At 59.5% G+C, this 17,880-nt stretch overlaps 1 protein-coding gene across 1 annotated transcript in view; it reads right to left on the minus strand.

The window, feature by feature from the left end:
- Positions 1-8,914: 8,914 nt before the first annotated feature.
- PLXNA1 (plexin A1) overlaps positions 8,915-17,880 on the minus strand; it is a 39,225-nt gene continuing 30,259 nt past the window's right edge. The window contains exons 24-32 of the mRNA XM_065934051.1: positions 17,188-17,334; positions 16,683-16,842; positions 16,191-16,294; positions 16,011-16,107; positions 15,528-15,718; positions 14,763-14,932; positions 13,247-13,459; positions 12,748-12,898; positions 8,915-11,893 (exon numbers count right to left, since the gene is read on the minus strand). Coding sequence (XP_065790123.1) covers positions 11,798-11,893; positions 12,748-12,898; positions 13,247-13,459; positions 14,763-14,932; positions 15,528-15,718; positions 16,011-16,107; positions 16,191-16,294; positions 16,683-16,842; positions 17,188-17,334 — 1,329 coding nt within the window. The 3' untranslated portion in view covers positions 8,915-11,797. The remainder of the gene's footprint in view (positions 11,894-12,747; positions 12,899-13,246; positions 13,460-14,762; positions 14,933-15,527; positions 15,719-16,010; positions 16,108-16,190; positions 16,295-16,682; positions 16,843-17,187; positions 17,335-17,880) is intronic.

The following is a 17,880-nucleotide window of genomic DNA, read 5'->3' on the forward strand; positions in this document are numbered from 1 at the left end:
TGAATCATCTTTAGTTTTCTTTGTTCATGTTTTATAGTACTCTGCATATGTCTTTCACCTCCTTTATTCCTAAGTACTTTTCTGATGTAGTTTTAAAAGGAATTTTTTCTTTACATTCCCTTTATGATATTTCATTGTTAATGTAAAGAAACACAACTAATTTCTGTGTGTTAACTTGTATCCTGCTACCTAGCTGAATTCACTTATCAGTTCTAGTAATTTTTGTGTGGAGTCTTTAGGGTTTTCTATGTCATCTGCCTATGACGACAATTTTACCTCTTCCCTACCACTCTGAATACCTTTTCTTTTTCTTGTCTGACTAGTGTGTCTAGGACATCTAGTAATATGCTGAATAGAAGTAGTCAGAGTGGACATCCTTGTCTTGTTCCAGATTTTGGTGGGAAGGTTTTTAACACTGAGTATTATATTGGCTGTGGGTTTGTCATAAATAGCTGTCACTATGTTGTGATATGTTTCCTTGAGACCCACTTTCATAAGGATTTTTATCATGAATGGATGCTTAATTTTATCAAATGCTTTTTCTCATCTATTCTGAGATGATCAGTGGCTGTAATCTTTCCTTTTTAATGATGTGGTATATTACATTGATTTGTGTATGCTGAACCGTCCTTTTGACCCTGAGATGAATCCAAATTGGTTCTGGCATATGATCTTTTTTATGCGTTGCTGGATTCGGTTTGCCAATACTTTGTTGAGAATTCGTAAACCTATACTCATCAACGATACTGGTAATTTTGTTTTTTGGTAGTATCTTTGGTTTTGGTATCAGGGTGGTGGTGGCTTCATAGAATGTCTTTGGGAGTGGAACAGGGACACTCTTGCAGTCAATCTACTCTGGCAGCCTTGGAGCCACCTGACCTGAGTCCACTGTGACTTCCACACAGGATGGTGGAGTCTGGACACAGAGCAAAGTGGGAGCCATAGTCATGGGGGTGGTGGGAATGGTCCTCAGTGTAGAGGAGCGCATGACTTCTACAAAGCCTGCTCTGCAGATTCTGCTCTGAGATGGGCGGTTATCAATCACAACTAGTCACAGGCATACATACCATGGCGCTACTGCAAGTTTAGTTTCAGACCACTTCAATACAGCAAATATCTCAGCAAGTCAAGTCACATAAAGTCTTTGGTTTCCCAGTGCATGTGACAAGTTATGTTTACGCTATACTACAGTCCCCTAAGGGTACAACAGCATTATGTCTAAAAATGTACTTGTCTTAATTAAAAAATACTTTCTTGCTAAAAAACGCTAACCATCACCTGACTAGACTCAATTCTTGTTCAGCTTCTAGAATCCAGTGGTCACAACCAGGAGGCCATGCCAGTGCAGCAGGCCATTTGCTCCTCACACCGGCCAGCCCAGCAGGTCTGCGAACCCCTGTGCAGAGCTGGGGCATCCCTTTTATGACTTCAAACCAGCCTCCTGGCAGAAGGGGTTCTGAGAGTCAATTACCATGGCAAGTATTTCAGCTGGCAGGAATCCAAGAGTCAAGAGCAGCTGCCTGTCGGCCTTCAAGGGCCCCCACCCGAGATTTAATGGGCTTTATAGGCGCGCTGGGCACTCACCCCAGCAGTGGCGGCTCTGCGGCTGCGCGGCTGCTCCGACCCAGGGCTGCCTGCCACGAGGCAGTGCCGGGGCTTCACACATTTCTTGCTGACATCTGAGCAGGACTCCCAGCTGTCCGCTGACCTCCGTGGATGGAGGCACAGGCAGTCCTCTCAACCGGGGGGAGTTAAGCTGAGAAACACTCCATCCTCTCAGCTTCTCGTGGCCACAGCAGCTCTGGGCAGATGCGCCTGATACCAGAGGCCAGGGGCAGGGAAAGGGACTGCTGGAAAAGATGCTCAGATTTCTACAAGGGCCAGCAAGGAGCCCTGGTGGTTTGTGAGGAACTGTCAGAGGCTGGAACTGGGGCAGTGACACTCCTGGACAATATTCTATGGCCTGGTTCAGCTCACCTACAGAAATAACTGTGGTGCGTGGCGGGGGAGCACCATGGAGCCCCCTTGCCTCCCCCACAAAGCCCCATGAGTAGAGGGGTTAGAGAAACAAGGGAAGGAAAGAACTGGAAACACATGGGTGAGGTGCAGGCTCCCCCACCCACCACCTGGGAGGCCTGAGCCCCACCTCCCATGAGCTTCACTAGAGGTGCTGGGTCAGAGCCAGGGTACTCTAACAGGAGGCAAAAGTCAGTCAGGGCGGTGTGGTCAGAGATGAGGCCTGCGGCCACAAGGGCTTGCTGCACAAACCAAACACCAATGATTTCATGAGAAGGTGCTGAATGAGGGGAACGAAGTCCCAGCACCATGACTGGAGAGGCCAAGAAATGGCCTCTGGATGGTCCCCATTGGAAATGTTAACACCCAAAACATTCTGCTGTATCTGTGATGTGAAGATCAGCGAGACGCTGGATGGGAAATGCAGAACACCAAAGATGGAAAGCGGATCCTAAAATATTCAGTGAAGAGCATTTGAGGAAAGACTGCCAACTTCTTCAGAAGAATGATGGAGGCCATAACAATGGGAGAAAATAAGTCAACATAATTGAATATCTGGAAAAACTATCTTTCAAAGAATAGGATGAAATGAAACAAATTACAGGGAAAAAAATAATTTTTTCTTTGCACTGGCAACAAAACAAAAAATAGATCTCATGAAAATTGAAAATGTTTATGCATTAAAAAACAGTATAAACAGAGTAACAGGCAACTCATAGAATGGGAAAAAATATTTACAAATCACATAATGATAACAGATGAACATCTAGAACATACAGAGAACCTCTGAAACTCAACAACAAACATCCAATTTTAAAAAGGAGAAAAGGATTTGAATAGAGGTTTCTCCAAAAAAATACGCAGATGGTTAATAAGCAAATGAAAAAGATGCTCAACATCACTAATCATTAGGAAATGCAAATGATAAAACCATAATGATATACCATCTTGTTACAATGACTACTATCAAAAGAAGAAAAAAAACACAGAAAATAACAAGTGCTGACAGGGATGTGGAGGAATTAGAACCTTAACACTTTCCTAGTGGGAATATAAAGTGGTCCAGCCACTGTGGAAACCAGTGTATCAGTTCCTCAGAAAATTAAAACATTTACAGAATAACCATATGAGCCAGCAATTCCACTCCTGGGCGTGTGCCCAGAAGAACCGAAAGCTGGGTCTCAAAGAGGCACTGCACTCTCATGTTCATGATGTTTCCACAACAGCTGAAGGTGGAAGTACTCCAAGTTATCCATCCACAGATGAATGGAGAAACAAATGTGGTCCATCTACACAATGAAAAACTAGTGAGACTTGAAAAGGAAAGAAATTCTGGTGCATGTGACAACATGGATGAACCTTAAGGACATTACGATCAGTGATAAAAGCTGGCCACAAAAGTAGAAATACTGTATGATCCACTTAGATGAGGTCCCTAAAGGAGTCAAATCCACAGAGACAGAAAGTAGGATGGGGAGTGCCAGAGGCTGAGGGAAGGGCAGTGTTTAATGGGGACAGAGCTTCAGCTTCAGAAGATGAGGAAGTTCTGGCGATGGTAGCGGTGATTGCTGCACAACAATATGAATGTACTTAATGCCACCGAACCTGACACTTAAAAATGGCAGTAAGTTTTGTTATGTGTATTTTACCACAATTTTGAAAAAATTAAAAGAAACAGAGTTTATCACAAAGTGGAAGTCTTTGAAGGATTCAGTATTCTGTTTCTCAGAGTTCCTTCTCCTCCGTCTTTCCCAGGCCGCACCCTGCCTACTTGCTCTAATCTGTTTCCAGGGTTCCAGCCTTTAACCCTGAACCCAATATCAGATTTCTCATTCTTTCATTAAAAACTAAGCATTTAAAACACAACATCAAGAAAGTGAAAATAACTTTTTTAAAATATTAAAAGTAAACAGAGGGAATTCCCTGACATTTCGGCACTTTCACTGTCGTGGCCTGGGTTCAAACCCTGTTTGGGGAACTGTGATCCCTCAAACAAGCCGCATGGCCTGGCCAAAAACAAACAAATAAAGTGAAAAGAAAACTCAGAATGGAAGAAAAATGACTGCAAATCATGTATCTGATAATCGTGCACCTGTAATGTAGACAGAGCTCTTACAATTAAATAATGAAAAGACAAATGGGCAAAGGATCTGAGTAGATCTTTCTCCAAAGAAAACATATAGCCAGTAAGTGGCCAGTAAGCACATTAACAGATGCTCAGTGTCACGGGCCACCACGGAAATGCAAATCAAAGCCACAGTACATGACGTCACACCCCCGAGGATGGCAGTGGTCATAAAGGCAGGTGATGACTAGTGTTGGTGAGAATTCAGAGGCACTGGGGCCCTCATCAGGTAATGCGTGTGTCAGTCGCCCAGCCACATTCTGCTCTTTGCAACCCCAAGGACTGTAGCCTGTCAAGCTTTTCTGCCCATGGATTTTCCAGGCAAGAATACTGGAGTGGGTTGCCATTCCCTTCTCCAGGGAATGTTCCCAAACCAAGGATCGAACCTAGGTCTCCTGCACTGAAGGCAGCTTCTTTACTGTCTTAGCCTCCAGGGAAGCCCCAGGTGCACTAACAGTGGGAAGGTAAAATGGTGCAGACACTGGAAACCACTCAGGCAGTTCCTTAAATTACTAAGCATAGAGTTACCATACGATCCAGCAATTCTGGTTACGTGCCTACGAGAGTGAGCGTATGTCCACATGAAAACCTGTACACAAATGTGCACAGCAGTATTGTTCTTAAGTCAAGAACTGGAAACAACTCAAATGCCCTTCAGCTGATGGATGGATGGATACATCCATGCAGTGGAGGATCATTCAGACATCAAAGGAGTGAAGCATGACACAGGCTACCACAGATATGAACCTTGAGAACATGATACTAAGGGAAAGAAACCAAACACAAAGGCCACGTATCATGTGCCTGCGTTTGCACCAAGCGTCCAGAACAGGCAGGTCTACGGAGACAGCAGATGAACAGGGCAGGAGCTGGGGAGAAGGGGCGCGGGTGGCAGCTACCAGGTGTGGGGGCTTTTCTGGGGTGATGACTGGGTCCTAAAACGGACCGCAGTGGTGGTCGCACAGCTCTGACTAGGAACCCAAGAAACCCTCTGTTAGCAGAACCCTCTCTCCAAAGGAGCAACAGTTAAGACAGATATCAGCACGCACACGCATCCCATGCTCTTCATCTCTAGAAAATTGGCCTAGTCCCACTCTGTCCAGTGGAAACAGAAAATGAACTAGAAACATAGTTTTAAATTTTCTAGTGGCCACACTTAAAAAGTTAAAAGAAACATGTAAAATTTAACACCATCTTAGGTAAGCCTGTCCATCCCATTATTATCACTTCAAACATGTCAACATAAACAATTTTAATGAGCTATTTTACATCCTGTGTGTTTTACACCAGCAGTCTTCTCAGCTCAGGTGGCCCATCTAACTCTCCCAGTAGCAGAGCCTCCAGCAGTGAGAGATTCACTCTACATCCCCACAACAGATCAATTTGAGCAAAGCTAGAAAAAGGAATCTGTTGGCCAATTAACTGAAGGCCACAAGAGATCTTGTCTACTGGCAGGGCTGGGTCCAGGACTTTCGTCTCTCTCTCTCTTCCCCTCATCTCTTAGCTCCACACTTTGGAGCTGGTGTGACCCCTGCCCCCAAGGCACCCCACATTAAGGAGTATTCACTCTTTTCAGCAGTTTCAGGGAAAACAGTTGTTCCTGATGACGTGGCATGCTGAGCCTGATTGGCACGGATGCTCTGACTGGTCAGCTGGGGTCACAGCCTCGCTGAAGCACTCCCCTGGGTGCGGAGGGGGAGCAGCTCCCGAGACCAGGGACTCAGGCCACAGAGCCCAGCACCTACACCCTAGCCCAGCACGGCCTCTGAGGTTGGAGATGCACACAGCACTGCTGGTGTCTTGTTAATGTAACTTCTTAATTATCTGCAGCTTATTTAATCTTGCTTCCAAGCTTCTGCCCTACTGAGAAGCAGGAACAAACGTTAAACTTTCAAATATCTTAATCCAGTGGTGTTTAAGTGGCCTCCTTTGGGGACTTTCGTGGTGGTCCATTGGTTACGATTGCACCCTGCAATGCAGCGGACACAAGTTTGACGCCTGGGGGAGGGGGGAATTAAGATACTGCATGTTGGGGAGCAACTAAGCCGCTGCCTGGCAACTGCTGGAGCCCGTGGGCCACGTGACTCAACTAAGACCAGAGGCAGCCAAATAAATACATATTAAAAATAAAATAAACAGTTTCCTTTGGGCAAATGTTAAGTCCCAGGTCATAGTTCAGCTCCCTAACAAGGCCCTTCCTCCCTTTATCTTCTTCCCACGATGGTGGTGGGGCCTGAGGTAAAGCTGACAAGGCTTCCTGACACTAGGGAGGCAGGTCTGCTCCTCCCCCGGCCTCCACTGGAAGTACCTCACCCACTCAGGGACGTCCCGCACATCTGGATAGGTTGTGCACTGCACAACTCCACAGAGGTACCATCGATTTAGGCTACAGTGGACACAGATCTTCCCGAAGTGGTGTGCGCAGCAGCCCCATCCTGCTCACCTCTGGTCCTCGGCCTCGGTCCTCACTGAATGTCCCGGCTTGGGGGCACCTGCAGCCCGTCTGCAGAGACTCCAGAAGCCGCTCTGCTGCCCGCCCTGCTCAGCAGCCTCCTCCTCCGGACCCCGGGTTCCTTCCTGCAGCTGGCGGCCCCCCCAGCACCTCTGTGCCTCGGCCGGGCTCGCTGGACAGGGGCGCTATCCCCCAGCCCCTCATTCTGCCCCTTCCTCACCAGGTGGGGCAGGGGCCTCCCTCGCCAGCCCCCAACCCCTTGCCTGAGTCCTCGTTGGTGGAACTCCAGTGCTAGCGGCACTGGGGTCAGCCTAAGAGGCGCTCTAGGACCCCGGCCCTCGAGACGGCCCCGCCCTCCAGGGCACCATCAGCCCGCAGGGTCGCCTACGGCTGCTCCCCTCTGTGTGGCCCAGGAGGCGGGTATTGAGTCCAAGAGCCGCGCTCCTAGTTGGGAGAGCCCTTCCCCAGAGACTTGAGAGGAACGTGTCCCTCAGAAAATCAACTCACACAAGGAAGGGAAAAGGGGCTGCTCCTCGCACTACAGCTCCGCGGCCCACCCCCACCCCGTCCCCGTGGCATCACACCTGGGACTCGTGTCCCGGGGAGACCGGGCCTAAGGGGCCCGGGAGGAGGGGAACGGGGGAGCGTCCGACCTGGGGCCGATGGACGAGGCAGCAAGGGCTGGCGGGCCGCGGGGAGGACGCCTGGCTGGAGACAGTGTGAGAGCTTCGGGGCTCAGACTGCGGTCCACAACGCTGAGGCGTTCTCCCAGCCAGAGGCGAAGGGCGGTGGCATGCGACCGGAAGGAAGTCACGTGACTCGAAGGAAGCCACGCGCCGGAAGCGGAAGTGCGGGATGGGGCCGCGGCTTGGGCCCCGCGCATGGTGACTTCGGCGCCCTGGAGGAGCCTCGGAAGGGTCCTGCGGCCTCCAGGTGCGATTGAGGACCCGCGCTCCTTGCTTCCCAAGGAGCCTAGCATAGCCTCTGCTTCTCTCGGGCCCGGGGCCCCCTCAGCGTGGGCCACCTTTGGCCTCGCATGCTGCTGACCCAGCCTCTGCTTCTTGGTGGAGCACGGCCTCCCAAGTCACCCGGCCCGAGGGGCGCTGCTCCTCCCAGGTGGCCCCGACTGTCCAGCTGGCCGCCACCACAGGCCCCCGTGTGCAGTCACCGGGCTGTTCCCAGGCGTTGTTACCTGAACCCTGCCTCCCCATCGCAACAGCTTCGTGCAGAGCTTGGCACGCAGAAGGGCTCAGCCCAGCGTGGTGGAGCCTTCACGCCGGCCACCAGACACCCCCACCCCATGCGCTGCCCGGCGCCGCAGGGGAGCACTGGCCTTGGCAGTCAGGGCTGAGAGCCTGGATGCTCCCGCATGAACGACAGTCAGATGGTGCCGCCCCCCGCCCCACCCCATCCCGCTTGATTTGAGCGCTGCTGATTGTGCCCAAAGACCCGCGCCTGCTATCACGTGCCCACCGGCGGGCTGGGGCCCTTGGCAGGGCTGATTGCGCCGGAAAGCTGGAGGGGACAGAGCTATGCGAACAGGCCACGTCACACCCCAAATGGGACCGTGTTTGCTAAATTTGTTTCCGATGCAATTTCATGCTGATTACACTGATTTCTCTGGTGATTGAGCCTGGCGCTGAGCTCGCCGCCCCGCAGACCGGCTGTCAGGATGGGCCCGTTTTTGGACCAGGAGGTACTGATGATTTATGGGCCACTGTCAGCAGTCTCCGGGCGGAGATGCTGAAGGCTTCCTGGAGCGCTACCGGCTTCTCTGGGGACCACTCCTGCCGCGTGGCCGACTTTTAGTCCCCCAAGGCCACTCCCCACCATGTCCCTCAGCTTTCCTGTGTCTGAGTGGCTGTGAGCTCCACACCAGTTCACCTGGCCAGAACGGTGGCTGAACCAGGAGGGGACCATCAGCTTCATCACTGTCATCACCTGGCTCGGCCTGCAGGTCATGCATAGGCAGAGGTGCAGCTCGCTCTCTGGGGTCCCTCACACCCTTCCTGTTCTGACACAGGCGGGGGCCCAGGTCAACAGGACCCTCTGGATGGGGCTCAGGCCCTAGTTTAAGTCTCAGCTGAAATGCCCAGGTGGCCCTGGGGCCAGGTGTGATGCTGGGGCCCCACCCTCAGGGCCCACTGCAGAACAAAGGTGATGGTCCTGGGGCCCCTGCTGCAGTCGCCCCCTGAGGGCAGCAGCCTTGACACCCGGGAAGTGCTGCTCAGAGCAGGGATGGGGTGGGGGGAGGTGGGATCGGCTGGCTGTTGTGCTGCCACCTTAGACCCCTCCCAGCAAGGAAAACCCGGAGCCATGAGTTTTAGCAAAAATGTTTACTCTCCTTAATGTGTGTGTATTTACAAGTACTAAATCTGAGACAGTAAAATAGGAAATAGCCGTGTATTTACACAACCTGCGAGCCCAGTGCCATCAGCCACGCCGCCCCTGGGAGAGGCAGCGGCCGAGGGGCCACTCAGGCCGCCGAGCGATTGCTCTTCTTTTGGGTGGGGGCTCTGCGGCGTTAAAGGACAGCTAATTGTGGGCTTCGTCTTAAAAATATCTCTCTCTCTAAATATATCTATTCTAGCTTGTGTAGCACCAACGGCGTGAGCTCTCAGCTCCAGCACTGGGGGGAGAGCCAGGCAGGGCTCGCTCAGCAAGGGCAAAGCAGGGGTGGTGGGCCTCTCCCGTGGGCCGGGCCGGGCCCGGGTCAAGGAGTGTGGGCAAGCTCGAGGTATATGGAGAGGCCAGGCTCCCGACCGTGGCCGAGCCATCCCTGGCGCTCCTGAGAGGCGTGCGGGCGAGAGCGAGGGAGGCGACCCAGGGCAGCAGGCAGTAGCAGCAGAGTCCCGGCAGACAGGCGTTCTGGCCCGGCCCGCCGGCCCCAGGACTGCAGAGGGGCCACCGGGGCCGCCTCTGCACAGAGCAGGGCTCCATTCTGTGCCCTGGCCGCCCTTGGGCCAGAGCTGGGCTCGGGGTCAGAGTGCAGGGCCGGAGGACATGGAGGTGCCAACAGCGAGACAGGTCGAGGACTCAGCCTGACTCCCGCCTGGGGAAGGAGGTGCGGCCGTGCTGCCGGTGGACGGCAGGCTCAGGTCGGTGATTGGCTCGCGTGTAAACAGACAGCGCTAAAGTGCTCGCCCCGACCCGCCTGTGTGCTCTGCCCCGCCGGGCAGCGCTGGCGGCTCCCCACTCCTGCATCCCCACCGCCCGGACTGCCAACCCAAGGACTAGGGAGGCCTAGGGAGGGGGTGGGGACTGGATTCCAAAGAGGGCGGTGCCGGGGGCCAAGGAGCCCCCTGGCCAGAGTGGGGCTGGAAGAACGGGGGCTTCGATCAGAAGCAGCCTCAGGGAAGACTCGGGGGGAGAGGCCCACACACAGGAACCCGGCGCCTCCCTGACCTGAGCGCCTGCTGGACACCCAGCGCGTGGGGGCCCGAGCCCTGCTCAGCGCCCGTGGGGCCTGGGGGCCTCTGACCCCCAGTTCCAGGAGCTTCCTGAGTCAGGAGGTGGCGGACTTCACCCCTCCTCCCGCGGGGGAGCAGCTGCTCAGCTGACGGAGGCTCTCGGGCGGGCTCACGCCGCGTCGGGGAAGGCGCGGGGCCGGCCACAGTTAGCTGTCCCTTAAAAGTCCGCGGAGATCTGTAGTACCGTCGAAAAAGTGAATTGAAAAGGGAACGGGCCACTGCCTTCACAAGTGACTGATTAATTAAAAAACATGAAAAAAGGGGCCTAACAACCTCTAGTATTCAACACTTGCAGTTTTAAAAAGATCAAGTCATACTAAACGCTAGCACAGTCATGCAGGAATCCACGGCCGGCCTCCGGGAAGCTCTCGGCCGAGCAGTCTGTCCTCACATCAACACGGAGACAGGCTGCCCCGCAGGTGGACGCGGAGACCGGGCACTCCAGCAGGAGATGCCGGCCACGCCCATTTGGCTCAGCTGTCCCGGTGCCTCGGCTCATACTCTAAATTGTAAAATTCCTCCTCCTCCAGTTAACTGTACAGGACCCCACTGGGGCTGGAGACAGGCAGAGCCACATATATATATATATATATATATGTATATATATGTACAGGTTTTTTAATTAAAAATGTGTACTCTTGCTAGCTGAGGGCAGGGTGGGCAGCCCCGACCTCCAAGCCCTCTGGTCACTGCATCCCGCTCCTGGCCTGGCCACTGGGTACGGTCCGAGGCCCCACAGCTCCAGCTGTCCACGCACAGCAGGACTCCCCTGTTCCCCTAAAAAACGAGCAACGTCCCCCAAGTGCCCCCCCTCCAAGGGGCCAGCACGCTGCTGCGGGGCCAGACTGAAGCTGCGGGAAGGCAGGTGGGAGGCTGGGGGGTGGGCAGGAGGCTGATCAGGGCGGCTCCGGGGCCCTCCACAGCAGAAAGCTCAGCCCGGGGCAGGGCAGGTTTCAGGGGGGAATAAATAAGGGGAACGTGCACTCACAGCCCAGAGCCCCAGGCCCCAGTGGCTCCCAGAGGCACAGCCCTGAGGACAGAAGGGGACCCGAGTCCTTCCAGAAGTCACCTGGGCCCTGCGTGGAGCCGTCCTGCAGCCCCTCCATAGGAGGGAGCTGGGGGCCTCTCTCTGGGCGAGGTCGACGCAGCGCTCCGGCCTCGACCGCGGAGAGCACGCGGTGAATCGAGGATGGCGGTGGCGGTGGGACGCCGGGACGTGGCAGGTGGGTGGCGCCGGCCCAGGCCGACTTCAGCTCCCTGCGGAGGGGCCCTGGGCGTGCTGCCTCCCCACCCAGGCCGCCAGCCAGACCCAGCGCTCAGATTCTGCCCAGGAGGCGGGCACAGCGGCCCGCCCAGCTCCGGGCCTGGCCCGCCGGCCTCTGCAGCCTCGCCTCTCCCTCCTGGAGGGAGCCGGCCGCACCCTGGGGCCTCGGCAGCCTCCTGCTGTCCTGAGGGGGCCGGGCCACACCTGGGCTCCCCGGCCCCCTGCAAACAGCTCTGAGCGCGGGGAGGGCTGCAGACACCGCCTCACCCACACCAAGAAGAGCCAGGACCCCACAGGCGGGAAGGGGACACGGGGGCCAGGGGCCAGGGCCGCACACCTGGCCCCAGTGCAGGACCCCGGCACAGCAGGCGAGGCTGCCTCCGTGGACCTCCCAGCTTTGGCCGCCGGGTGGAGGCCACCACCAGGGTCCTCTCACTCACTGCCGCTGGCCAGGCGGTTGGGCCAGGGGCTCAGCTGCTCAGGGCCATGGTGTCCACCACCTGCTCCAGCCTGCCGCGGAGCCGCTGCCGCCGTGCCTGTTCATCTTTCTCCAGGGCCGTCAGGATCTGCAGGGGCAGGGAGGCGCCTCAGGCGGGCCCCGGGGCCACACACGGCGCCCGCAGCCAGAGTCTGAGGGACCTGGGCTTGGAGCCAGGACCCCCAGGTCCCCAGGGTCTCCTAACCCCCTTCCCCTGAAACCACCCAGACAGGGCTCGGGTCCCCTGCCAGCCCTGCAGGCCCCCCGGGCGCAGTGTCTGAACTCCCAGTGCTGTGTCCCGTGGGCAGGCAGCGCCCCCCCAGCGGCCACGTTGCCCTCCCCACCCTCCCCCCGCAGCCCCTGTCTCTGTGCACCTCACTGAGCCCCACCCCAGGTCAGGGAGGGCTCTTCTCCCCGGGCAGCTCCTGCCCGCTGGCCCTGGGCTCAGCACAGCCCTTCTCTGCTCTGGGCTCCCTCCCTGAGCCCCTCCTCCGGGCTTAGCTGACTGTCCCCTGGCTCTGCTGCCTCCCCCAGGTCCGGCCCTGTGGCCAAGTCTCCGAAGCCGACGGCTCCACCCTCTCGACCCAGGGAACCAGGTTCCTGACCCTCCCCCTCTCCCACCCCACCCTACTTCTTGACATGCCCGCCCCTACCTCCAGCCCCTGGCAGTCAGGTTCCGTGTGCCCAGGAGAAGCCCGCACCCCTGACACCCACATACCCCACAGCCAAGGCCACCCTCCTCCTGGGAGGCTCTGCAGCAGGCCTGCCCTGGCCTCAGGACTGGGCCCCAGCAGTGCCCAGCGGGGCTCTCTAGCCTGTGGCTCAGTCCTCCATCCCCAGCGTCTCAGGGAGGCCCAGCGCCCGCCCCCAGCAGCAGAGCCGGTATGAAGGCCGAGGACACCGGGCCTGGCCAGCAGTTCGGGGCAGAGAGTCTGCACTGACCTCGTCCTTGTACTTGGTGATGTACGAGTAGATCTCGTGCAAGGCGCTCATGCTGTTGAACTGGCTCAGGTGCAGCCGCGACTGCTCAGCCAGGTAGGCGCTCATATCCTGGTCGCTGATGGCGGGCATCTTGGCTATGTCAGCGTAGTACCTGCGGCGGTGGGCGTGTGAGCTAGGGCCCGGCTCGCCCCCTCTGCGTCGGCCCCCCCGGCCCCGCCCCGGCTCCTCCCCCTCTGCATCCTCAGTCCGGACCCCTGCGTACCCCCGCCCCTCGCGTACCCCTGGCAGGCCCCGCCCCCTCTGCTTCCCCAAGCCCTGGCCCCTCTGCACCCTCCACCCCCGCCTCCCTGTGTCCCCCAGCCCCACCCGCTGTGCGTTCCACTGCCGCCTCCCACCCGGCCCCGCCCCCCCTGCGTCCTGCCCGCCCCCTGCGGCCCCGCCCCTGCGGCCCCGCCCCTGCGGCCCCGCCCCTGCGGCCCCGCCCCCGGCCCGCGCCCACCTCTCCACCCAGCTCTTGTAGTTGGGGATGTCCTTGGCGTAGAGCAGCTTGTTGGAGGGCGAGTCCTTGCCCAGCTTGTGCTCCGACGTGGAGCAGGAGTCCATGAAGGTCTGGGCCACCACTGACAGGCAGGCGTCCGTGATGCTGCTCTTGTGGATGTCGAACACGAACTGCGGGTTCTTGATCACGTTCACCCAGAAGCGCAGGGGCAGGCTGCGGGCAGGCGGGCGCACTCAGCGTCAGAGGGGCCTCGGCCACCCCCGGGGCGCGGCAGGAGGGGCTGACCTGTGGCCTCCCCGTCCTCCTGGCTCCAGCCTACGCAGCGACTGTGGAGCTCCACACAGCTGGGGAGACGGGCCCAGAGAGCCCAGCAGTGAGGGCTGCACCCCCTGCCCACAGTCCCAGGGTGAAGGGTGCACAGCCAGAGGTGCTCTCGCCTGGGGTCACTCGTGTGCACAGCCAGGGTCCTCCAGGCCTGAGTGCCTGTTCAAGGCCCACTTAGTTCCCTTGTTCCTGCCCACACAAGTGTTGTTAACAAGACCAGGAAGGGCTCCCGGAGACAGCTGACCTCCGAGCCCAAACGCCAACGTATTTGACAGCCACTAGCCGGGTTAATGGCACCCCACTCCAGTGCTCTTGCCTGGAAAATCCCATGGACGGAGGAGCCTGGTAGGCTGCAGTCCATGGGGTCGCTAAGAGTCAGACATGACTGAGTGACTTCACTTTCACTTTTCACTTTTACGCATTGGAGAAGGAAATGGAAGCCCACTCCAGTGTTCTTGCCTGGAGAATCCCAGGGACGGGGTCGCAAAGAGTCGGACACGACTGAGTGACTGAACTGAACTGAGCCGGCCTAAAACCTCTAACCTTAGTGACACCTCTAGTGTGTCACTAAGCTAAAAATTCAGGTGCTTGGCTGCACCAGTTACGTCAGATACTCCCAGCGGCAGGTGGCCACAAGGCCGGCACACACCTGGAACCTTCTGTCATTCCAGGAATGCCCCTGGGCAATGCTGACCTACACGACGCTGCCCCCCCCACGCCCTGTGTACCCCCTCGAGGTCTGTGGGCAGCAGAGGTGGAGATGAAGGCCCGGGTGGGCTCACTCGGAGGCTTGGGGAGCAGCAGCACGCAGAGCCGAGGGCGCTGGCAGGGGTCAGGGCATGAGGAGGAAGAGGCCAGAGGCACAGAGCTTCTGAGGAGCAGGCCCGCCCTGGCGGGCGCACCGGCCACTACGGAGGTGAGAGCCCGACCGGAAGTGGCTGCTGGCCTGGGGGCCTGGGCTGGGAGGGGGTCACCATCACTGCTACCCTCACTGCTGTAGGCAGCACGGGCCGGGCCCCCGAGCCATGTGTCACACAGAAGACCATACCTGCACACGGTCCTGCACGCCCAGTGACACGCGGATGCACGCGCGCGCACACACCCACGCCCCCACGAGACGAGCGGCAGACCCTCCTGACGGGAGAGTCAGGGAGGGCCACGTGGAGGGCTCAGCCCGCCCCGCCCACCGTACCAGTTGCTTTTCCAGGTATGGCGCACGTCCGCGTCGTGGATCTGGTGCTGGTCGGCCTGCTCATCCAGAAAGTCGAACATGTACTTGATGGCCAGAGGCAGGGCCGAGCCGCGGTGCGCCGTGCTGAAGATGGTCTCAAACAGGTCGTCCACGAACTTCTGCAGCGTGCCCTGGGGGCGGGGCGGGGCACAGCTCAGGGCCCGCCCCTCCCAGGCGCCCCGCCCCACCCCCGGCCCGCCCCTCCCAGGCCCTCTCCCCCCCTCCCCCCCCGCCCGCCCCTCCCCCGGCCCACCCCTCCCAGGCCCTCTCCCCACCCCCTGGCCCGCCCCTCCCAGGCCCTGTCCCACCTGCCGGCCCCTCCCAGGCGCCCCGCCCCACCCCGGCCCGCCCCTCCCAGGCCCTCTCCCACCTGCCGGCCCCTCCCAGGCGCCCCGCCCCACCCCGGCCCGCCCCTGCCCAGCCCTGCCCCGCCCCCAGCCCGCCCCTCCCAGGTGCCCCGCCCAACCCCGGCCCGCCCCTGCCCAGCCCCGCCCCGCCCCCGGCCCGCCCCTCCCAGGCGCCCCGGCCCGCCCCTCCCAGCCCCGCCCCCACCTGCCGGCCCCTCCCAGGCGCCCCGCCCCTCCCAGCCACCCCGCCCCACCCCGGCCCGCCCCTCCCAGGCCCTCTCCCACCTGCCGGCCCCTCCCAGGCGCCCCGCCCCACCCCCGGCCCGCCCCTGCCCAGCCCCGCCCCGCCCCCGGCCTGCCCCTCCCAGCCCTGCCCCACCTTGGTGGCCAGCAGCCGCGTCAGGTAGATCTCCGAGACCATCTTGCTGCCCCGGTCGCCCTCGCGCTGGTCCAGGTGGTCGTGGTTCTTGACCAGATGCCACAGCTTGGTGCCGCTCTCCAGGTCGGGTGTGATCATAGGCGTGCGCGAGCGCAGGCTGTCGGGGCTACTGGCCGTGCGCAGCATGCTCTCTGCGGGCACCGCGCCGTCAGCTACGGCGTCCAGAGCCCTCACCCACCCGCCTGCCCGCCTGGGGCCCCTGGCTGAGCCTCGGTGTCCCCATCTGAAAACCGGGGGGACAGTGATGCCCTGGGATGACTCATGTGATGGCCGTAGGAGCCCGCGCTGCCCAGGGAGCGGCCAAGTGGCCCAGCGACGGGCCATGACTAAGCCGTCCCAGGCAGCCCCCACAGTGCCTGGGGCAAGGGTCCCGTCCTGGTCAGCGGCCTGCCCCTGCCCCTGCCCCTGCCGGCCGGCCCTCACCGTATCTGCTGAGCGACTTGGTGAAGGTGGACGAGTTGGAGATGTTGTAGGCAGACGTCTGCTTGGGCACCAGGGCCACCGAGGACCCATCTGTCACCTGCGGACGGAGGACCAGGTGACGTGGGAACCACCATCCGGGGCCAGTCTCTCCCCTGGGCCCCAGCCTCCTGGGCGGCTCACCTGGTAGTGCGCCAGTGTGTTGAGCCTCTTCCAGTCGTTGTCGATCTTGGTGGTGACGTCCTCGTCCTGCAGGATGATACGGGCCATGCGGCCCTGCCGCCACTCTGCGGGGGAGGGGAGGGTCCGGGCGCCCTGAGTGCACGCTGGGCAGCAGAGGGGCAGGCCCCGCCTCCGGCCCACGTCCTGTCCGCGCAGAGCTGCAGCCCCACACCCCATCCCAGGTGGCCCCAGGGCTCCTGTGTGTGTCCTCCTCCCAGCCTGGCGCTCAGGCCTCCCTCCACCGCCCAGCCTTGTCCACCATGAAACCAGACCGGCCCCGACCAACTCTTCTCCACTTACCCTCCCTCCTTATCCTCCTGGTGACAGTGAGCCCCCAGCTCCAGGTGCAAATGGGACCCCACCTTCTACCACCCTGGGGAGGAGACTGCGGAGCCCGCCCAAGATCACAGCCTTGCCCTCCCACCTCCGGGCCAGCACCCCTCCGGGGCTCACCCAGGTCCATGTCCCCAGCCTTGGGCCGTTGGGAGTACGGGACACCCTTGTACACGGCGTCCAGCAACTTCTCCTTGACCTGCGTCACCGTATCACAGTTCAGCCCCTTTACTGGCACCTCGGGCGCGTTCTCATTCTCGGGGTTCACGCAGTTCAGGGTCTGAGGGATGGGAGAACACGAGGTCAGCTCCCTATGCCTCACTGGGCAGTGGGCCGGGGAAGGGTGGGGGGACATGAGTGGGCGGGATTTGAGGCACATGGGTGGGTTTTGGGGTGCGTGGCCGGGCAGGCGGGTTTTGGGGTGCATGGTGGGCAGATGGGTGGGGTTTGGGTGAGGGGCGGACGGGGTTTGGGGTGAGTGGCGGGTGGGTGGGGTTTAAGGATGAATGGCAAATGGGGAGGTTTGGGACGCGTGGCGGGCGGTGGGGGCGGGGTTTGGGGCGTGTGGCGGGCAGTGGGCAGGGATTGGGGCACATAGCAGGCCCCGCATTGCCCCCTTTCGCACCAGCGTCTTGTAGTCGATCTGCTGCCGGATGAGCTTGTCCTCGCTCAGCGAGTACCGCGCCTCGCCTGTGATGGCGTCAATGGGGCCCTTCTCCATCTGCTGCTTGATGGCACAGTAGAGCATGAAGAGCGGCTCCCCTGCGCACTCCTGCGGGCACCGGGCCAGGGGCGTCAGGCTCCAGCCCTGCCCCGGCCCCGGCCTTGCCGGAAGGGCGACTGGGCCCACCCGAGAACCCTGCTCCCAAAGCGCAAGGAGGATGTGAACAAAGCGCTTGACCGGAGACCGTCCCCCTGGTGGGTCTGAAACTCCCAGAGAAAAGGTCAGCAGGGGCCCCGGTGGATAGGCAGCCTGGTCTGGGCCCAGCCCCACTCCTGCCCAGAGCCGCCGGTGCTGCTGGCAGAAGAGGCCAGGCCGGGCACCAACACTGGGTGTGACCGTCGCCCACAGGAGGTCAGGGACCCCCTGCCCCTCCGTCCGCTGCTCCAGAGCATGCAGTCAACACAGTCCGTAGCAGACACTTGCCTGGTGCGCCTGGGGGGCTCTGCGCTGCCCGACCCCCTCCCATGTCCTGCTGTTCCCCTACCACCCAGCACGCCCCACCTCCAGGCCTCCACTGGCCACCAGGGCTCCGCCCCTCTGGTCTTCCCGCTCCCGAGGACCCCCCTGCGGACCCCACCCTCTCGGGTCTTCCCC

This window comes from Muntiacus reevesi, chromosome 4 (genome assembly GCF_963930625.1).
Source record: "Muntiacus reevesi chromosome 4, mMunRee1.1, whole genome shotgun sequence".
In the NCBI taxonomy this organism is placed as follows: Eukaryota; Metazoa; Chordata; class Mammalia; order Artiodactyla; family Cervidae; genus Muntiacus; species Muntiacus reevesi.